Consider the following 23,050-nt stretch of genomic DNA (forward strand, 5'->3'; position numbering starts at 1 on the left):
TCATCATGGAATGCATGGTGGAAAGAATTAGATTTTTAACATTGATGTTTTTCACCTGAGATGTAGTGCTTCATGCAATTCAAACTGATGCATTAGAAATGTGAAAAGCTTTTGAGAGTTAATGCTGATGTTTGCGAAACACTGCTAGCAGGTGCTTGTGCATGTTAACAATACCACACTTTGAAGCTGATAAACAAAATAACCCAGGAAATGAGCAGGGGTGGGGGAGTGTTTATACATTATACAAAGGAGGAGGTAATGATGTCCCTCCTCCTTTTCCCCTGACATTTGAACATATTTGTTCTCACACTTAGAAAATCATGTTTTTTTTTCAAAATAGCATATCTTACAAAATTGCAAACTACACATTACAGCACTAGATAGACACATCTCAAAGGCATCTGCAATTTCTCAAATGATTTGAAAGAATTTTCTTTTACATTTATTTCTTAAAATTCTATTTCTTAAGGAAATGTCAATAGTTATACAGTTTAATTACAGCATGGGTGAGATCATGGATTTTATTCTCCCACAGACAAATTTACTGAAGTACACAATTCAGTCCTATGTGTGTGAAACAGAATGTGTTATTTTCAGTTACTTGAAGTCAATGGCCCTGGCTCATCGTTCATAGAGCCTGACAGCATCCACATAGTTGCCCACATGGTGCATTATCTTCTGCTTTCTCAATGAGGATAATATGAAAACAAATGTTTATTTACAAAGAGTATATAAAAATGCAACAATCAATACACTGCATTGAAGTATGATCAGTCAATATTTGCCACGGTATAATTCAGACCTGGTGCCTGAATTAATATTAATATTAACAGTGTCTGTTAATATTGTTGCAGGACTCAACCATTAATAGCCTTTCTTGTTGTTGTCATGTGAATGTGATAGGCATTAATAATCATTTTGTCATATGCACCCATGATATTGTTATGTAGGAATCCTGCATTTTGCTATGCAATAACTGTAGATGCTTAGCTTGTTAGCTAGACCCATGATCATCTTTTGATCCTCCTGCATCCAATCTACAATGTAAATCTACTTCAATGGCACAAATTAAAGCATTGCTTATTGAAATAATTTTTCTCCAGCTTTTAGATGAGCACAATTTGAAGGACCTCAATATCCAGTGGACTCGGGCACAGATTGGTATTGTGTCCCAAGAACCTGTTTTGTTTGCCTACAGTATTGCTGAGAACATTGCCTATGGAGACAACAGTAGGGTTGTGTCCCAGGAGGAGATAGAGGCTGCAGCCAGAGCAGCAAACATACATTCCTTTGTTGAAAGACTCCCGCAGGTAAGTTTCTGCATGGTGGCACTCAATATAATCATGCAGTAGCTCAGTAAGAACAGCTTGTTTACCATACAGTTCTGGTGAGAGAAGCACATGTTGACTATAAGACCAGCTGCTTATTGTAGAGGTTGGTAGCTTCTTCTATGAGATTAGGGACCAAGCAAAAAAATAAAGTATATTCATTCATTGGGGTAAATGATATCCACAATCTGAAGCATTATGTGTATTTCCTTATTTTATTGTTTTCCAATAGTTTTGCACACCTTATGGATTGAATTCTCCCATTTGGGTCATAATCCCAATGTTGGCTTCAATTCAAGGCTGGGAACCCGGAAGTAGCCATGGAAAGCATTGATCACAATCTTCTCGAATGTGATCAATTAAGCAGCTACTGACCAATGATGGAAGGTGGGCGGGCCAGGGAAGTAGGGTGCCAAGTTGAAAGATTTACAGTGATGTCCAGCCAGCAGCCCCACCAGGAGATGTGAGCACTGCTGAGGCAGACAGGAGGCTGCAAGGGTGAGTCAAAATAGAGGCATTCTCTGCAATATTCTGAAAACTTAAAAAAAATCACGCATCACCACCGTTGTCAGGCAATCCGTGTGGGGGCAGAAACACCTCCACAGGATGGCTTTTGGCCGCATCCCAGCGAGTCCATTCTGGGGTGATTGAGATGCAACCGCCCACCCTATCCCACCCCATCCCCTGCCTGCCGCCAGGAAGCCACTTCCGTTTGTCTGCTGGGCTCTGACTTCAGCGGTGGGGAGGTGGAGGTGGGTCATCCATCATTAGGAATATCCCGGCAACACAAAAATGCCTCCCCATTTGACCCATTAATGGTCTTAATTGGTTATCCTCCACTACCGGGTAGACATTGCCACATTGACCCTGCCTCCAGCACAATTCCTCTTGAGATAGGAACATGTCAGGAACATGACCTGCTATTTGCAACTTTGTTTCCTGGTTCCGCCTCCTGACCTATCTCTATGGGATTGGGAAAATGCTGCCCTATAAGGAGAGAGGGAAGGAACTTTATTCTTTCCCCTTATACTACGTTATGTTACTGGCTATAACATGCCAGGTGCTGTAAAACAGGTTGTCACCCTCTGTATTGCCACAGTATTTAGTAGATTAGTCTTTTCTGAAGTAGTGACACTTTATACGTGCAAAAATGAAGTTATTCTCAATTTTGAAAGTCAGTACTACTCATCCTGAAGCTATTAAATTACTGTCAAAAAGTACTAGATTGCTGTTAATCTAGACACAGAAGCTGCAAATGAAGTATCTATGCAAATAGCATAAAATGCAGCATTTGTATTATTTGTATAAATGCTAAAATACTAATTTTGTTTCTTTCACTAAATTTATTTAGAAATATGATACATGTGTAGGAGATAAGGGTGCCCAGCTATCTGGGGGTCAGAAACAGCGTGTTGCCATTGCCCGAGCATTAGTCCGAAACCCCAGGATCCTTCTCCTAGATGAAGCTACTTCAGCACTTGATGCAGAAAGTGAAATGGTAAGGCTGCAACTGTTGTTTGTATTGTCTTTTGCAAGGGCGGAGGGGAGGAAGGGTTGTGATCGGGGAAAGGTGGGGTAGCAGCATCCAAGACTGGGAATTTATCGCGGGCCAGAATCTTGGAAGGTAGCAGTAACCAGAACAGGGCAGGGTGTTGCTGGCAGTGGTTGGGGGAGGCTTTGAGGTCACAATCAAATTGAGAATTGAGCAGTGGATGGCAATGGTACATGATTTTAATGTCAGATAATTTTATCATTGCTGAAAAAACGAGACATGCTTTTCATCTTGCACTCATCAGGACACTCGCAAGAATGCTAATATAAAGGGGAGAACAACAATTTATACTGTATGTGAAGAGAATGCTGATTGGTTGGCAAGTAGCATTGCCATGGAGAATGCACCACTGATGGTGGCTGACAGTTAACTGCCATTTCTTGGTGAATTTGAGCACAGGATGGGGCCCAATAGGACATGTAAGAAAATTGTTACATGCAGCTGCGAATTTAAATATAGCAAACATCTCACCCACATATCAGAAATATGCGAGAGGTAGAATGTTAGGTGACATTCCATCGAAGACACGTTTCTCATGGAACCCAACAAAGATGTTTGTGAGAGCTGGGCCGTCACACAAATGAGTCTTGTGGTATATGAACTCAGTGCCAGTGTGATGCTAGCTATGTAGGCCGTATGTCCCAAAGACTGGCAATTGTATCAAACAGCATGTCCCAGCCGTTGTTCACAATGGGCAGGGTACAGACCTTACCCAACCAGTCCATGCTTGCAAAACTCAAAACACAGTGTCCAACATTAGATGTGATTCCGCGATTGGACAACATTTGCTAAATAATCCTCAATGTGCTAAGAATTACACTGGCAACCAATTTAAGATTGTCAGTTAGGCTCACAATGTGACGCATTTGTGTGTACTGGAAGCTGCGTATATTAATACACAGGGCCCTTTTCATTGCAGACAGAAAGAACATGTACGTACATTGCGCCTGTTTCAGTTAAACAAAATAGGGTCAAGCTGCCTGGTTTAAATTTCAAACAATGCTTAACACTCAGTCACCATCAGTGGTGCATTCTCCATGGCAACGCCACTTGCCAACCAATCAGCACTTACTTCACATCTAGTATAAATTGTTATTTTCCCCCTTATATTGGCATTCTTACAAGTGCCTTGATGAGCGCAAGACAAAAAGCTTAGACATGTCTCTTTTTTAAGCAGTACTCAGGTTCAGTATTACCAAACGACTACCAGTGGCTTTTCGGAAATAGCCTGTTAGGCTGCATATAGACCTGCATTTACTTAAGGACCTAAATTGGCCCATGAGTGAATGGGGCACAAACAGGTAAAACTGCAGCAGGAAAAGGGGCGGGTGTATAGGCAGCAGGCAAGATGCCCATGGTATTTTATGGGCCCCCTATCTGTAAACCTGCTGCCTGGGCCCATAAAATCCAGCCCAGAATGTCTTTTCCAGCCAGTATAAGCCCAGTTTTCTTAAATTCAATTTTCTTAGTTCATAAGAAGGGTCATAGAAAACACTTCTTGTCTGTTCTGTCCTCAGATGCTATCTGACCTGCTGAGTGTTTTTTGTGCTTTCTGGTTGTCTTTCTGAATTTTCTTAACCTTTCTTCACAATTTGCTTTGTGCCTATGATATTCTGCTCCTCTGCCAACACATTTGATATCCTGTCAAGGGGGCAAGAAAATTTGACCCTCTCATAAGAACATAAGCGGTCAGGACACCTTCAAACTTGCTTCACTTTTTAATAAGATCATATCTATTTTTGCTCTGTAGTTCCCTGCCCCTCCCTTCTTGAATAGCAGTGCTATATTTGCTACCTTTCAATCTACTTGAACGGTTCCAGAACTAGGAACTTTTGGAAGATCACAGCCATTGCATCTCTGCAGCCACCTTTTAGAACTCAAAGATGTAGGGCATCAGACTGTCAGGATTTGTAAGTTTTAAGCACCATTAACTTGTCCATTACTTTTTCTACACTGATATTAATTACCTTAAGTTTCTCCTGTTCATTAGACCCTCAGTTTCCCATTTACTCTGAAGTGTTATTTCTTTTACTCTGAAGGCAGATATAAAATCTAACATTTCTGCCATTCCCTTAGATCCATTGTAATTTTTCCTGTCTCAGTCTCTAAGGGACCCATGTTTACTTTTCTTATCCTTTTCCTTTTAGATATTTGTAGAAACTCTTATCTTACAATATAAAAAAATATTTCTGGCTTGTTTACTCTCATATTCTGTTTTCTCCCCTTTATCAATTTTTGGGTGATCCTTTGCTGATATCTAAAGTTCTCCAAGTCCTCAGGCTTTCTACACTTATTTTAATCTGATACTATCTTTAAACTCTTAGGTACCCGTGGACAGATCTCTTATAGCGTTTTTATTTCTCAATGGACTGAAGACTCATTGATAATTATGATACGTTTTTTTAAATATTCACCATCATTTTTCTGCCATAATATATTTTAATCTAATTTACCTTCGCCAGCTCATCTCTCATACCTATGTCATTAACTTCATTTAAATTCAGTACGGAGGAAGATTCCAAAGTAGGGCCAAGTTAGTTGATTGCTGATTGGAAGAAGAGTGAATGTACAAGAACTCAGAGGACAGAAAGTGATAGGTTGGAATGTAGAGTTGGAAATGGCTGTACAAGTAATGTAGGGCAAGATCATAGTGGCACTTGTAAACAAGGATAAGGATTTTCAATTCCATTTTGGCAAGGAGTCGGTGGAGTTTAGTGAAGATAGAGGTAATGGGCAAGAAGGACTTACTGCAGATTAGGATGTCAGTAGTAGTTTTTTGGAATTGGGATTTGGGTTGAGTGAAGTTCACAGAGGCAGCAAAGTGGATGTTGGGCATAACTCTTTTCCAGCTTTTGATAGTAATGCTGCAAATGTGATCTCATTTTCCTTAGTAAATAGCCTGTGTGCATTCCATCCAAATATATAATTGCAAAGCTATCAATTTTAACAAACATTGGTCAGCTATATTTTGAAAAATCTCAACATGGTCAAAATCATTCATCAAACTTTTATCACTTCATCCAATTTAACAGGTTGTTCAAGAGGCACTGGACAAAGCAAGAGAGGGTCGTACCTGCATTGTAATAGCTCATCGCCTGTCCACCATCCAAAATGCCAATAAAATAGCAGTGCTTAATAACGGCCGGATTGCAGAAGAAGGAACTCACCATCAACTTATTGCTAACCAGGCTCTTTATCACAGTCTAGTGATGGCACAAATGGGACGAAACTGAGTGACTTAAGGAAAGTAATAGAATATGAAATAACCACCAATGCAATTATTCAAAAAGTATCATTTGTAGTTTCATTGTAATTTCTGTTAAATACCAATAAAAATAAACCCATGGAACAACACCATATTTTATTTATATAGTGCTTTTAACATAGCAAGAATGTCCTAAAAGGATTTCAGCTAATTGGACATTCGTTTAAATACAGATTTCTATCCCAAATTGCATTTATACCAAAGTAATGGAGTGAACATGGTTTCCTGGTTGTTCATCCATTATTAAAGAAGAAATAGCAGAACATTTAGAAAAGCTTAACGCAATCAAACAGAATCAACATGGTTTTGTGAAAGGGAAATCATGTTTGACAAATTTGCTAGAACTCTTTGAGGATATAACAAGCAGGGTTGATAAAGGGGGACTGGTAGATGTAGTGTATTTGGATTTCCAGAAGGCATTCAATAGAGCACTACATAAAATGTTATTGCACAGGATAGGAGCTCATGGAATTGGGGTAACTATCAGCGTGGATTGAGCATTGGGTAACACATAGAAGACAGCGAGTTGGGATTAATGGGTCTTTTTCAGGTTGGAAAGACATAACTATTGGAGTGCCACAAGGATCAGTCTTAGGGCCTCAATTATTTACTATATATATTAATGACTTGGAGGAGAGGGCAGAGTGTAATGTATTCAAATTTGCTGATGATATAAAATTAGGTGGGAGGGCATGCTGTGATGAGGACATAAGGAATCTGCAAGGGGATATAGAAAGGTTGAGTGACTGGGCAAAAACTTGGCAGATGGAGTTTAATGTAGGAAAGTGTGAGGTTATGCACTTTGGTAGGAAAAATCAAAAGGAATACTGTTGTTTAAATGGAGAGAGACTCCAAAAAAGTGCAACACAGAGGGATCTGGATGTTCTTCTGCATGAAACACAAAAAGTTAGCATGCAGATGCAGCAAGTAATTAAGAAGGCAAATGGAATTTTGGCCTGTATTACTAGGGTTTTGTAGTTTAAAAATAGGGAAGTCTTGTTACAACTGCACAGGACGTTGGTGAGGCCACACCTGGAGAATTGTGTACAGTTTTGATCCTCATATTTAAGAAAAGATGGAAGTAGTTCAAAAGAGATTCACCAGGCTGATTCCTGGGATGAAAGGGTTGACTTATCAAGAACGGCTAAAAAGGTTAGGCTTTAATTAATTAGAGTTTAGAAAAATGAGGGGTGATCTGATTGAAACGTACAAGATTTTGAGGGGGCTTGACAGGGTAGATGTTGAGAAGATATTTCCACTAGTGGGGGAATCTCAAACTAGGGCACATCATTACAGAATAAGCGGCACTCATTTAAAACTGAGTTGCAAAGGAATTTCTTCTCTCAGAGGGTAGTGAATGTCTGGATTCTCTACCTCAGAGAGTTGTGGAGGCTAGATCACTGAAAGTATTCATAGAGGAGTTAGATAGATTTTTGAAATATCGGGATGTTAAGGGCTATGAGGAGCTGGCATGAAAGAGAAGTTGAGACCTGGGGCAGATGAACCATGATCTTATTGAATGGCAGGGCAAGCTTGAGGGGGCCAAATGGCCTGCTCCTCCTATTTCTTATGTTAGAAAATGTGAGATATCGTGGGTGAAAAACAACAAAGTGAAGATTGCTTACTCTCAAATATCCTAGGTAGGTAGAGTAAATTCAACAGTCCAGCACTCACAGCAGGTGTTGCATGTTTGAGGAGAGCAGAATCAAACTGAAGCATAAATTCTCTGAACTGCACAAGTGTGGCTTCCTCTGGGAGATAGGGAAGTGGCAGAGAGAGGGAAGCATCAGTGAAGCACCTTCAGGAAGAGGAATGGAGAGGCAGACCTGTGGGAGATACGGAGCAGGGAGAGGAGCTCCCTAGAGTCCGGAAGCACACTGAGTTTGAAAGAAAAGTAAATAGTAATGTCACAGGAAAACCATAAGCTGATTGGCTGGTGAGTAACTGCTCTTAGGGAGGATGTGGAAATTGCTGCAAATTAGAAAAATGTAATGTTTTAAATAATTGTTATTTAGCTAAAGTGTGTTCAGTATTAGTTGGATTTATCAGTACCAGTAAGGTTTATCAAAGTTGTAAGGTTTATTAAGTTAAGGCCAGGTAAAATAAAGTAAATATAAGTAAACCAAAGTCAAATGAAGTTAATGTAACTGAAGTAAAGTTAAGGTATGGGCATGGCAGGGCAGCTCAGTCGCATTGAATGCATGTCCTGTAATATGTGGGAAGTTGTGGATGCTACCAGTGACCTAGATGACCACATATTCAGGAAGTGTCACCAGCTACAGAAACTTGAGCTCTGGGTTTCAGAGCTTGGGCGGCAGCTGGAGTCACTGTGGGGCATCTGCGAGGCTGAGAACTACGTGGACAGCATGGTGGCAGAAAAGGGATAGGCGACCACCAGGCAGTCCAAGAGAACCAGGTAAGTAGTGTAGGAGTCCCCTGAGGCCCAATTAACTAAGCAGTTTTCCATTTTGGATGCTGGTGAGGGCATTGATTCCTTGGAGAAGTGCAGTCAGAGCCAAGTTCATGGCACAGGGGCGACTCAGCTGTAGAGAAGGGAAGAAGAGGATGGGAGCAGTTTTGATAGGGCATTCATTAGGGGAACAGGCAAGCATTTCTGTGGTTGTGGACGTGACTCCAGGATGGTATGTTGCCTCCCTAGTGCCAGGGTCAAGGAAGTCATGGAGCAGCTGCAGGACACTCTTCTGAGGGAGGGTGAATAGCCAGAGGTCATGGTTAATGCTGGTACCAATGACTTAGATAGGAAGGGGGATGAGATCCTGAACACCTATTTCAGGGAGCTAGAAAGGAGTTTGAAAAGCAGGACCTCTAAAGCAGTAATCTCAAGATTACTTCCAGTCCCACATGCTAGTAAGCATAGAAGTAGGAAAATTGACCAATTGAACACATGGCTGGAGGGGGGGCATGAGATTTCTGAGGCATTGGGATTGGCTCTGGGGCAGGTGGGATCTGTACAAAATGAACAGGCTGCATCTTAGCAGGATGGGGACTAACATCCTCGCAGGAAGATTCGCTAGTGCTGCTAGGGAGGGTTTAAACTTGAGGGTTTAGATTTGCAGGGGGATAGGAACCCAAGTAGGATTTCAGATTCGAGGGAAGCAAAACTGGTAAAAGGCAGTAGAAAAGTAGAAAGCAAAAATAGAGGACAGAAAAAGCATAGGCAAACATTAAATAGGGTCAGAGTAGAAAATAAAGTTTAAAAAAAAATTAAAGGTACCCTAACTGAATGCACATAGCATTCACAAAAAAGCTGATGCTTTGAATGCACAAATTGAGGAAAATGGGTTTGATTTAAATGCCATTACGGATGGCTACATGGTGACCAAGATTGGAAATTGAATATCTAAGGATATTCAGCATTCAGTGGGGATAGGTAAAAAGGAGATGGGGTAGTACTCTTATTAAGGGAAAAGATCAGTGCATTGGTAAGTCAGAATCTTAGATGGAAATGTAGAATCGCTTTGGGGGAGCTAAGAAATAAAACAGCAAGGGGCAACAAACATTGGTGGGAGATGTTTTTAGGCTGCCAAATTGTAGTGGTGATGTTGGGCATGATATAAATCAGGAATTAGAGGTGTATGTAATGTGGGTAATACAGCAATAATTGGCGAGTTCAATTTACACATAGACTGGGTTAACCAAATCAGCACTCATGCTGGGGAGGAGGAATTCCCGGAATGTGTACGAGATGGGTTTCTGGAACAGTATGTTTAGGAGCTGGCTAGGGATTGGGCTATTTCAGATTTCGTGCTATATAATGAGAAAGGGTTAATTAATAACCTTGCTGTAAAAGAGCCTTTGGGAAATAGTGACCATAATATGATAGAATTTTTCATTAAGTTTGAATGTGATATAGTTAATTCTCAAACTAGGATCTTAAATCTGAAGAAAGGAAATTATGACGGTATGAGGGACTAGTTGGCTATGGTGGATTGGGAAAATACACAAAGATTTGATGGTACACAGGCAATGACTAGTATTTTTTAAAAATACTACACAGTCTACAAGATAACATTCCTCTAATGCACAAACAGCTGAAGGGAAAGTTAAATCAACCGTGGTTAACGAAAGAAGTTAAAGATTGCATTAAATCAAAGGAATTGGCTTATAAGGATGCCAGAGAAAATGGTAAGCCTGAGGACTGGGAGCCGTTTAGAACCCAGCAAAGGAGGACCAAGAAAGGGAAAAGAGAATATGAATGCAAACTAGTGAGAAACATAAAGGCGGACTGTAAAAGCTTCTTTAGGTATGTGGAAAGGAAAAGATTAGCTAGGACAAATGTGGGCCCTCTACAGGTGGGGATGGGAGAGTTTTTAGAGAAGAACGGGAAATGGTGGAGAAACTAAACAGTTACTTTGCTCAGAGATAAAAACGAAAAATTGCGGATGCTGGAAATCCAAAACAAAAACAGAAACAGAAAAACCCTTCAACAGATCATGAGGACTCGAAACGTCAACTGTGCTCTTCTCCACCGATGCTGCCAGACCGCCTGAGTTTTTCCAGTTATTTCTTTTTCTGTTTTTGTTTTAGTTCCTTTGCTCTGTCTTCATGGAAGAAAATCTCCCAGAAATACTAGGCAACCAAAGGACTTGTTAAACTGAGGAACTAAGATGAACTAGTATTAGTGAAGAGGTATAATTGAAAAGTTAACTGGACTGAAGATTGATAAATCCCCTGGACATAGAAACATAGACACTAGAAGCAGGAGTAGGCCTTTCGGCCCTTTGAGCCTGCTCCGCCATTCATTATGATCATGGCTGATCATCCAACTCAATAGCCTGCTCCCGCTTTCTCCCCATACTCTTTGATCCCTTTCGCCCCAAGAGTTATATCTAACTCCTTCTTGAAAACATACAATGGTTTGTTCTCAACTACTTTCTGTGGTAACGAATTCCACAGGCTCACCATTTTGGGTGAAGAAATTTCTCGTCATCTTAGTCCTAAATGGTCTACCCCATATCCTCAGATTGTGACCCCTGGTTCTGGACTCCCCCACCATCGGGAACATCCTTCCTGCATCTACCCTGTCTAGTCCTATTAGAATTTTATAGGTTTCTATGAGATCCTCCCTCATTCTTCTGAACTCCAGAGAATATAATCCTAATCCACTCAATCTCTCCTCGTATGTCAGTCCCGCCATCCCAGGAATCAGTTGGGTAAATCTTCGCTGCACTCCCTCTATAGCAAGTACATCCTTCCTCAGATAAGGAGACCAAAACTGCACACGATATTCCAGGTGTGGTCTCATCAAGGCCCTGTATAATTACAGCAAGACATCCCCGTTCCTGTACTCAAATCCTCTGGCTATGAAGGCCAACATACTATTTGCCTTCTTTACCACCTGCTGCACCTGCATGCTTACCTTCAGCAACTGGTATACAAGGACACCCAGGTCTCATTGCACATTCCCCTCTCTCAATTTATAGCCATTCAGATAATAATTTGCCTTCCTGTTTTTGCTACCAAAATGGATAACCTCACATTTATCCACATTATCCTGCATCTGCCATGCATTTGCCCATTCACTCAATTTGTCCAAACCACACTGAAGCATCTTTGCATCCTCCTCACAGCTCACCCTCCCACTCAGCTTTGTGTCATCTGCAAATTTGGAGATATTACATTTAATTCCCTCACCTAAATCGTTAATATATATTGTGAATAACGGGTCCCAGCACTGATCCCTGCGGTACCCCACTAGTTACTGCCTGCCATTCGAAAAATGACCCGTTTATTCCTACTCTTTGTTTCCTGTCTGCCAATCAGTTTTCTATCCATCTCAATAAACTAGCCTCAATCCCATGAGCTTTAATTTTACATGCTAATCTCTTATGTGGGACTTTGCCGAAAGCCTTCTGAAAGTCCAAATAAACCACATCCACTGGCTCCCCCTCATCAACTCTACTAGTTACATCCTCGAAAAATTCCAGTAGATTTGTCAAGCATGATTTCCCTTTCATAAATCCATGCTGGCTCTGTCCGATTCTGTCACTGTTTTCCAAGTGCTCAGCTATTAAATCTTTTATAATAGACTCTAGAATTTTCCCCACTACTGACGTCAAGCTGCCTGGTCTATAATTACCTGTTTTCTCTCTGCCTCTCTTTTTAAATAGTGGGGTTACATTAGCTACCCTCCAATCTGTAGGAACTGTTCCAGAGTCTATAGAATCTCAGATGACCACTAATGCATCCACTATTTCTAGGGCCACTTCCTTAAGTACTCTGGGATGTAGATTATCAGGCCCTGGGGATTTATTGGCCTTCAATCCCATCAAATTCCCCAACACCATTTCCTTACTAATACTGATTTCTTTCAGTTCCTCCTTCTCACTAAACCCTGTGTTCTCCAACATTTCTGGTATGTTATTTTTGTCCTCTTTTGTGAAGACAGAATCAAAGTATGTATTTAGTTGGTCAGCCACTTCTTTGTTCCCCATTATAAATTCCCCTGTTTCTGACTGTAAGGGACCTACATTTGTCTTCACCAATCTTTTTCTCTTCACATGCCTATAGAAACTTTTAGAGTCAGTTTTTATGTTCCATGCAAGCTTACTCTCGTACTCTATTTTCCCCTTCTTAATCAATCCCTTGGTCCTCCTTTGCTGAATTCTAAACTGCTCCCAATCCTCAGGTCTGTTGTTTTTTCTGGCCAATTTGTATGCCTCTTCCTTGCATCTAATACTATCTCTAATTTCCCTTGTAAGCCATGGTTGGCCACCTTTCCTGTTTTACTTTTGTGCCAGACAGGAATAAATATTTGTTGCAGTTCACCCATGCACTATTTGAACGTTTGCCATTGCCTATCCACTGTCATTCCTTCAAGTAACTAGATGAGCTTCATTCCAGAGTGTTGAAAGAGATGGCTAGAGAGATAATGGATGTATTGGTGGTTATCTCTCAAAATTCTATAGATTCTGGAAAGGTTCCTGTGGACTGGAAAGTAGCAAATGTAACCTAAGAAGGGAGGAAGAGGGAGAATGGAGAACCAGAGACATGTAGTCTGACATCATTAGTAGGGAAAATGTTAGAATCTGTTATAAAGGATATGATAACTGGACATTTAGAAAAGAATGGTAAAATTGGACAGAGTCACCAAGGATTTATAAAAGGGAAATCGTGCTTGGAAAACTTGTTGAAGTTTTTTGAGAAGGTACTTATAGCATAGATGAAGGAGAATCAGTGGATGTGGCACATTTGGATTTTCAAAAGGCTTTTGATAACTCCCACATAGGAGGTTAGTAAACAAAATTAGACCATGTGGGATTGGGGGTTATTTACTAGTTTGGATTGAGAATTGGTTAACAGACAGTAAACAGAGAGTAGGAATGAACAGATGGCAGACTGTTACTAGTGAGGTACCGCAAGGATCAGTGCTAGGTCCACAGCTGTTCATAATCTATATAAATGATTTGGATGTGGGGATCAATTGTAATATTTCCAAATTTGATGAAGGGAGCATCAGAGGGGAGAGCAGCAGAGAAGGGAACAGCAGAGAGATAGGAGCAGGAGCGGGAGGGAGAGGGGAGCAGCAGAGAGAGGGGAGAAGCAGAGAGAGGGAGGCAGCATCCACAACCCTCTGGGATAGAGCATTTAAAAGATTCACAACGCTTTGAGTGAAGTAATTTCTCCTCATCTCAGTCACAAATAATCAGTGCCTTATTCTGAGACATAGCCCCTGTGTTCTAGATTCCCAGCCAGGGGAAATGACCCCAGTGCCTATCCTGTTAAGCCCTTTCAAAATCTTGTATGTTTCAATGAGATCACCTCTCATTCTACTAAACTCCAGAGAATATAGGCCCACATTATCTCTCATAACACAACTCTCTCATTTCAGGGCCCAATCTAGACAGAAAAGGATAGGTTTACCTGCAAGGTAAGTGTGCGTAAGGAGCGATGTGACAAGTAGTTGGAGAAGGCAAAGTGAGGGGATTGAAGTGATGCACACAGGACTTTTTGTATTCTTTCATGGGATCGTTGCTGGCAAGAATTACCCGCCTATTTGTAATTGTCCTTGAGAAGATCGTGGTGAATTGCCTTCTTGAAATGCTGCAGTTCATCTGTTGATGGTACACTCACAGTGCTGTTAGAAAGAGAGTTCCATGTTTTTGACTCAATGACAGTAAAGGAACAGTGATAAAGTTCCAATTCAAGAAATATGTGACTTGAGTGGAACACCTGGTGGTGTTCCCATGAGCCTGATGCCCTCGTGCTTTTAGGCAGTAGAGGCTGCGGGTTTGGATGATGCTGTTGAAGGAGCCTTGGCGAGTTCCTGCAGTGCATCTTGTATGTGGCACACATTGCTGCCACTGTGCATCAGCAGTGGAGGGAGTGCACATTGCAGGTGTTAGATGGAGTGTCATTCAAATGGGCTGCTTTGTCCTGAATGGTGTGGAGCTTTTTTAGTGTTGTTAGGTCCAGTGAAGTGAAGAGTATTCCCTCACACTCCTAACTTGTGCCTTGTAGAAGCTGGACAGTCTTTGGGGAGTCAGAAGGCGAGTTAAAGGATTCCCAGCCTCTGACCTTGTGTAACCATAGTATTTATATGGCTGGTCCAGTTCTGTATCTAGTCAGTGGTAAACCTCAAGATAGTAGGGGATTCAGTGATGGTAATGCTGATAAATCTCAAGGGGAGATGGTCATTGTCTGGCACTTGTGTGACACAGATGTTACTTGATACTTATCAGCCTATGCCTGAATGTTGTCCAGGTCTTGCTGCATATGTCCACAGACTGCTTTGGTATCTGAGAAGTCACTAATGGTGCTGATTACTATGCAATATTATTTACTTCTGACCTTAAGATGGAGGATAGTCATTGATGAAGCAGCTGGGCCTAGGACATTACTTGAGGAACTCCTACAGCAATGTCCTGGGGCTGAGATGATTAGCCTTTAACAACAACAACCAGCTTCTTTTTTGCTTGGTATGACTCCAGCCAGTGGACAGTTTTCACTGTTCCCATTGACTTTAGTCTATGTGCATGGTACACACTTTTCATAATCTTGTCAGATCATTAAACCACTCCTTGCACTGTATCCAGGACAGTGACAGTATGCTCCTGTTGCAGACCTCCTGGGCAACATCCAACCATGCCTCTGTTGTTTCTGTCACTGGATCCCTCTTATTGTTAAGAAATAGTATATCCCTTCAGCACCTCACAGCCCCCCGGTATTGCATCAAGGAAGGGAGCAATGAACTGGGGTGCAGCCTTTGAACATCATAATTCCATTCTAGAACTTCCTCTTCCCATTTCCAACTCCTCTAAATTGCATCTTTGCATTGTCCCTTTAAATACTGGCGCTAAGGTCATAGCACATGAGTCCTCCTCACATGCACTACCGGGGATTGAACTGAAAACCAGAAGTAAAATTATACAAGATGGCTGAGTTGAAGTGACACTGACAGTTGCACTAAACGTGCTTCTTAGTTGTTCATGGGATACTTAACCTCCCCCCACAAACCTCAATACTCCCATATTGGGGCCATGGTGGCTGATGGAGAAATGGGGAATGTGGAATAAAGCAGATGCATGAAAGAATATATGAGAAGAGAATCACTAAGATATGGTGGGAAGATGCCATGGAAAGACCTGAACGTGGGGATATGTATGAACATACAAATTAGGAGTAGGCCACTCGGGCCTTCGAGCCTGCTTCACCATTCAATAAAACCATGGCTGATCTGATTGTAACCTCAACTCCACATTCCTGCCTACCCCCAAAAACCTTTCACCTCTTTTTAATCAAGAATCTATCTAGCTCTGCCGTAAAAATATTCAAAGACTCTGCTTCTACTGCCTTTTGAGGAAGAGAGTTCCAAAGACTCACGATCCTCTGAGAGAAAAAAATTCTGCTCATCTCTGCCTTAAATGAGTGACACCTTAATTTTAAACAGTGACACCTAGTTCTAGATTCTCCCACAAGAGGAAAAATCCTCTCCACATCCACCCTGTCAAGATCCCTCAGGATCTTAAAGGTTTTAATCAAGTTGCCTCTTATTCTTCCAAACTCCAGTGGATACAAGCCTAACCTGTCCAACCTTTCCTCATAAGACAACCTGCCCATTCCTGGTTTTAGTCTAGTAAACCTTCTCTGAACTGCTTCCAATGCATTTACATCTTTCCTTAAATAAGGATACCAATACTGTACACAGTTCTAGATGTGGTCTCACCGGTGCCCTGTACAACTGAAGCATAACCTCCCTAATTTTGTAATCAATTCCCCTCTCAATAAACGATAACATTCTATTAGCTTTCCTAATTACTTGCTGTACCTGCATACTAGCCTTTTGTAATTCATGCACTAGGACACACAGTTTCCTCTGAATCTCAGAGCTCTGCAACCTCCTACCATTTAGATATTATGCTTTTTTTTGTTCTTCCTGCCAAAATGGACAATTTCACATTTGCCCACATTATACTCCATTTGCTAGATCTTTGCCCGGTCACTTAACCTACCTATGCCCCTTTGTAGTCTCCTCATGTCCTCTTCACAACTTACTTTTCTATCTTTGGGTCATCAGCAAATTTAACAACCATACCTTTGGTCCCTTCATCAAAATCATTTATGTAAATTGTAAAATGTTGAGGCCCCAGAACCGATCCCTGTGGCACACCACTCACCACTTCCTGCCAACCAGAAAAAGACCCATTTATGCCCACTCTGTTTCCTGTTAGTTAGCCAATCTTCTATCCATGCTGCTATGTTTCCCTCTACACCATGAGCTTTTATTTTCTGCAATAACCTTTGATGTGGCACCTTATCAAATGCCTTCTGGATATAGGTGAGCTCTGTAAAGTTGATCGTGCTTGAAACATATACAGGTTTAGAACATATACACATCAGCTCTGAGTGGAATAAGTGGATGTGACTAAATACACATCCAAGCTGGGTGAACAGATATGAAGAATCTTTTCACATGGTCCATCTCTGACACTTCCCTTCCCTTCCTTGACCTCCCTGTCTCAATCTCTGGTGATAGACTGTCCACCAATATCCATTACAAACCCACTGACGCCCACAGCTATCTCGACTACAGCTCCTCACACCCCGCTTCCTGTAAGGACTCCATCCCATTCTCTCAGTTCCTTGGCCTCCGTCGCATCTGTTCCGATGATGCTACATTCAAAAACAGTTCCTCTGACATGTCCTCCTTCTTCCTTAACCGAGGTTTTCCACCCACGGTTGTTGACAGGGCACTCAACCGTGTCCGGCCCCTCTCCCGCGCATCCGCCCTCATGCCTTCTCCTCCCTCCCAGAAACATGATAGGGTCCCCCTTGTCCTCACTTATCACCCCACCAGCCTCCGCATTCAAAGGATCATCCTCCGCCATTTCCGCCAACTCCAGCATGATGCCACCACCAAACACATCTTCCCTTCACCCCCCTTATCAGCATTCCGTAGGGATCGCTCCCTCCGGGACACCCTGGTCCACTCCTCCATCACCCCCTACTCCTCAACCCCCTCCTATGGCACAACCCCATGCCCACGCAAAAGATGCAACACCTGCCCCTTCACTTCCTCTCTCCTCACCGTCCAAGGACCCAAACACTCCTTTCAAGTGAAGCAGCATTTCACTTGCATTTCCCCCAACTTAGTCTACTGCATTCGTTGCTCCCAATGTGGTCTCCTCTACATTGGAGAGACCAAACGTAAACTGGGCGACCGCTTTGCAGAACACCTGCGGTCTGTCCGCAAGAATGACCCAAACCTCCCTGTCGCTTGCCATTTTAACACTCCACCCTGCTCTCTTGCCCACATGTCTGCCCTTGGCTTGCTGCATTGTTCCAGTGAAGCCCAACACAAACTGGAGGAACAACACCTCATCTTCCGACTAGGGACTTTACAGCCTTCCGGACTGAATATTGAATTCAACAACTTTAGGTCGTGAGCTCCCTCCCCCATCCCCACCCCCTTTCTGTTTCCCCCTTCCTTTTTTTTTTCCAATAAATTATAAAGATTTTCCTTTTCCCACCTATTTCCATTATAAAAAAAACCCCACTAGAGCTATACCTTGAGTGCCCTACCATCCATTCTTAATTAGCACATTCGTTTAGGTAATATCACCAATTTTAACTTTAACACCTATGTGTTCTATTGTACTATTGTCATTGACATCTTTTGATGATCTGCTTCTATCACTGCTTGTTTGTCCCTACAACCACACCCCCCCCTCCACCTCTCTGTCTCTCTATCTCTCCGCCCCCCACACACACACCTTAAACCAGCTTATATTTCAGCTCTTTCCTGGACTCGAACTCAAGTTCTGTCGAAGGGTCATGAGGACTCGAAACGTCAACTCTTTTCTTCTCCGCCGATGCTGCCAGACCTGCTGAATTTTTCCAGGTAATTCTGTTTTTGTTATGAAGAATCTTAACTTTAGTACAATGGTGGTAATATAAATGTTTCTCTTTACCCCTTCTTTCATGTTTTCTGAATCGGACTGCATCCTGTGAAGCCACTTTGGTAATATTTCACAACAGTATTAAGCTCACCTATTGCCCCTATCCCTTCACTGATGCTCAATAAACTAATTATAGAAAAACTAATACGGATATGACGTAGAGCCTAAAATTAGTTATTTAAAAGGTTACTGTTAATGTACCCTAGTGCCCAGTTAGAATTGGTACATTTCTGAGCAACCTAGATTAACACACATCACCATCACCTTCTCAAGGGCAACTTGTAATGGGCAACAAATGGCAGCAACACCCAGATCCAAAAGCAAAATACTGCATTTGTCAGAAATCTGAAATAAAAACAAACTGCTGGAAATACTCAGCAGGGCCGGCAGCATCTGTGAAGAGTGAAACAGAGTTAATATTTTAAGTCATATATGACTTATTCAGAACTGAAGGGTGAAGTTAGAAAAATTAAAGCTCTCATTTGCCTGCAAAAGTTGCTGTTGCGTATATTTAGGAAGGGGATTTCTCTTTAAGTTTCTTGATTGAAGGGTGGGCTTAAAGAAATAGAGATTTGCGTGTGTATATAGGGATTTTCACGACCTGGGGATGTCCCAAAGCACTGCACAATGAAGTACATTTGAAATGTTGTCACTGGTGTAACGTAACAGCTAATTTGTACACAAGGTTCCACACACAGCAATGTGATAATGACCAGGTAATTTACTTTTAATGATTCTGGTTGAGAGATAAATATCAGCCAGGACTCCAGAGAAAAAAACTAGAAACAAAGAAATTTCCAGCATAGGAGGAGGCCATTTGGTGCATCGCGTCCCCATCTTCTTTGAAGTAGTGCGATGGGATCTTTTACATGCACCCAAGAGGGAAAAAGTTTTACATCTCATAAGACTGCATCTCTGACGGTGCAACACTCCATTAGTATTAGACTGGAGCACCAACCTTGATTTTGTGCTTAAGTGCCTGGGGTGGGGTTTTCTGTGGTAGCAAACACCAATCTCTGGGTGAAGAAATTTCTCCTCATCTCAGTCCTAAATATATCCTCAGACTGTGACCCCTGGTTCCGGACTCCCCCACCATCGGGAAAATCCTGCATCTACCTTGTCTAGTTCTGTTGGAATTTTATAGGTTTCTATGAGATGCCCCCTCATTCTTCTCAACTCCAGCAAAAATAATCCTAACTGGCTCAATCTCTCCTCATATGTCAGTTCCACCATCCCAGGAATCAGTCTGGTGAAGTTAGCCATTGCACGCTGTTACTATACAGGAGCAATATGAATGGTGTTTTCCACTAACTGGATGCTGCCATCGAGCCAAAAAGATGTTCTGCCTATCACTCAAATAAACCACGTGATATATAAATTTCAGTGCTGGTGTGAAGCCAGGTATATAGGCCGTACATCTCAAAGATTGGCATATCGTATCAAACTGCAGTCCCTTCAGCTGTTTGCAATAGTACTGACCATGCCAACCAGCCTGTGCTTGCAAATCTCAAAACATAGTGTGTAACATTAGATGTAATTCCACAATTGGACAACACCTGCGAAACAATCCTGATTGTTCTAAGAATTACACTGAAGACCAATTTAAGATTGTCAGTCGGGCTAGCAGTGTGGCTCACTTATGCATGCTAGAATCCACATATATTCACACACAGGACCCTTTGCAGACAGAGGAACATGTTTACACCTTGTAGCTTTTTCATCTAAACAAAGGTTAGGGATACAATCATTCTCTGGTTCATTCCTCAGGGCAATGCCTTGACCAATCAGAGTCGACCTGCCTGGTTTGAATTTGACCAAAGTTGGGCAGCTAACTGCTCCATGCTTCATTCTCCATGGAAATGCCTTCCCCAATCAGAGGTTACTTGCCAACCAATCAGCACTCTCTTCTCATGCAGTATATATGTTCACCCATTACAGTTTAGAAATTTCTTTATACGTGTTCCTCTGTCGGCAAAGGACAGGGTCCTGTGTGTGAATATATGTGGCTTCTAGCATGCATAAGTGAGCCACACTGCTAGCCCGACTGACAATCTTAAATTGGTCTTCAGTGCAATTCTTAGTACAATCAGGATTGTTTAGGTGTTGTCCAATTGTGGAATTACATATAATGTTACACACTATGTTTTGAGTTTTGCAAGCACAGGCTGGTTGGGCATGGTCAGTACTATTGCAAACAGCTGAAGGGACTGCAGTTTGATACGATATGCCAATCTTTGAGATGTACGGCCTATATACCTGGCTTCACACCAGCACTGAAATTTATATATCACATGGTTTATTTGTGTGATAGGCAGAACATCCTTTTGGCTCGATGGCAGCATCCAGTTAGTGGAAAACACCATTCATATTGCTCCTGTTTAGTACCAGCGTGCAATGGCTAACTTCACCAGACTGATTCCTGGGATGGCGGGACTGACATATGAGGAGAGATTGAGTCGGTTAGGATTATATTTGCTGGAGTTGAGAAGAATGAGGGGGCATCTCACAGAAACCTATAAAATTCTAACAGGACTAGACAGGGTAGATGCAGGATGTTCCCGATGGTGGGGGAGTCCAGAACCAGGGGTCACAGTCTGAAGATATATTTAGGACTGAGATGAGGAGAAATTTCTTTACCCAGAGAGTGGTGAGGCTGTGGAGGTTGCTACCACAGAAAGCAGTTGAGGCCAATGCATTGCATGTTTTCAAGGAGGAGTTAGATATAGCTCTTGGGGCAAAAGGGATCAAAGAATATGGGGAGAAAGCAGGAGCAGGCTATTGAGTTGGATGATCAGCCATGATCATAATGAATGGCGGTGCAGGGGTGAAGGGCTGAATGGCCTACTCCTGCTCCTATTTTCTATGTCACATGTTGCTGAAATATTTGAGGCATCTTACCCTTCCAGGGTAATCTGAGGTAGACTGAGAACTCTTCAAGAGAGAAAGGAGAGGAGAGAAAGCCTTAAGCCCATTCATGAGTTTGCATGATATACAGAAAGTGATGACCTGATCAGGGTAGCCATTATCCCACACGATGGTTTTAATGTGCCCTATTTTCAGCATCAAGTTTGCATGGTGAGCAAATGGCTCAGGCCCAACGTACAATGTTGCTGATAAAGCCAGTCTAATTGCTCGTGGAATTGTAGGAACTCCAACGAGTATATTGACCAGTGAAGTAGGCTAATGGCAGATAGTAATAGAGAACCCATTAGCAGATTTCTCAACTGAAACAACGAGGAAAGGGAGCTCGTTTGACTGCTTCATATCAAAGGTTAATTTGAGCACATGATGAAGCCCACAAAGGTGTGTAAGAAAATTCAGCTGCAGATTCATATATAGCAAACATATCACCTACGTATTAGAAATATGCAAAGGATAGGAGGTTAGGGGTCATTCTATCAAAGATGTGTTTCTCATGGAAACCGATGAAGATGTTTGCGAGAGCTGGGCCTAGACGGGATCCCATGGCAACACCATCTATTTAGGCATATATGCTGTTATTAAAACTGAACTCCACCACATGAGTTGCTGAATTCATAAGTTCAATGAATATACATTCAGATATTGGTGGTGTCTAGATCGCCTTGGTATAGTGACAAGGTGCAAATGTCTATGGCTTCTTTGAATGGTACATTGGTGAACAAATTAGCAATGTCAAACGAGCACGTGGACACAGCATTGCTATCGATATGCAAGTCCTGTGGTCCACTTGCCAACCAATCAGCACTCTCTTCTCATGAAGTATAAATTGTTGTTCTCCCATTACATTTTGGTAATTTCTTGTGAGCTATCCTGATGAGTGAGACACGAAAAGTTTAGATAGCATGTCTCTATTTTTCAGCAATTTCTATCTCTCTTTACTTCACCAACTCTTTACACCACTGTTGCTGGGTACTTATTCAAATATTTGTTCTTGGGTTATCAACATTGCTGGCCAAGCAAACATTTATTGCCCATCTTTAACTGCTCTTGAGAAGGTGGTAGTGAGCTGCCTTCTTGAGCAGCTGCAGTCCATAGTGCTGTTAGGAAGGGAGTTTCAGGATTTTGACCCAGTGACAGTGAAGGAACGGCGCTTTAGTTCCAAGTCAGTTGGGGCATAACTTGGAGAGGAACTTGCAATGATTAACTGTCAAAAGAGTACTGCTCTTTAATAATGAAGCCCATGTTGTTTCTTACTTTTGCCTCCACCAATCCTTCGATCTTTTTGCTAATTACCTTCCCTTAGCTATTCCTATCCATTTGTCGCTGCAAGCCTGTATACAGCATTTTCTTTCTTTCCAAAGCATTCTTGCTTTATCACTTATTTATTCATTCCACAATTACAATCTTGTACAACCTTCACTGAACAGTAAACCTCCAACCCCACCTTGGGTAACACCCATGTATACAACTCTGTGACCACTGCTGCAGGTGATCCGTTTTATCCTGTAACTAAACAAGCATTATTTGCAAATTAGCATGGCCTTATACTGTAAGCAATACCACT

The 23,050-nt window shown here is 41.9% G+C and overlaps 2 protein-coding genes across 6 annotated transcripts in view; one reads left to right on the plus strand and one right to left on the minus strand.

Annotated features, from left to right (window-relative positions):
• Positions 1 to 6,232, plus strand: part of abcb4 (ATP-binding cassette, sub-family B (MDR/TAP), member 4) — a 290,570-nt gene extending 284,338 nt beyond the window's left edge. For both annotated transcript variants that reach the window (XM_041183581.1, XM_041183582.1), the window contains 3 exons: positions 1,104 to 1,310; positions 2,680 to 2,826; positions 5,913 to 6,232. In XM_041183581.1, coding sequence (XP_041039515.1) covers positions 1,104 to 1,310; positions 2,680 to 2,826; positions 5,913 to 6,113 — 555 coding nt within the window. In that variant the 3' untranslated portion in view covers positions 6,114 to 6,232. The remainder of the gene's footprint in view (positions 1 to 1,103; positions 1,311 to 2,679; positions 2,827 to 5,912) is intronic.
• The window catches only part of crot (carnitine O-octanoyltransferase), a 90,612-nt gene continuing 67,981 nt past the window's right edge, over positions 420 to 23,050 (minus strand). The window contains exons 17-18 of one of the 4 annotated variants that reach the window (XR_005942581.1): positions 5,954 to 6,117; positions 420 to 1,448 (exon numbers count right to left, since the gene is read on the minus strand). Coding sequence is in view for 1 of the 4 variants with exons in the window: in XM_041183590.1 (XP_041039524.1) it covers positions 1,424 to 1,448 (25 nt within the window). In the remaining 3 variants the exon portion in view is untranslated. Of the gene's footprint in view, positions 1,449 to 5,953; positions 6,118 to 22,584; positions 22,996 to 23,050 lie in introns of those variants that run through there. The other 3 variants (XR_005942580.1, XM_041183590.1, XM_041183585.1) reach the window with 3 other exon arrangements.

This window comes from Carcharodon carcharias, chromosome 3 (genome assembly GCF_017639515.1).
Source record: "Carcharodon carcharias isolate sCarCar2 chromosome 3, sCarCar2.pri, whole genome shotgun sequence".
Taxonomy (NCBI): domain Eukaryota; kingdom Metazoa; phylum Chordata; class Chondrichthyes; order Lamniformes; family Lamnidae; genus Carcharodon; species Carcharodon carcharias.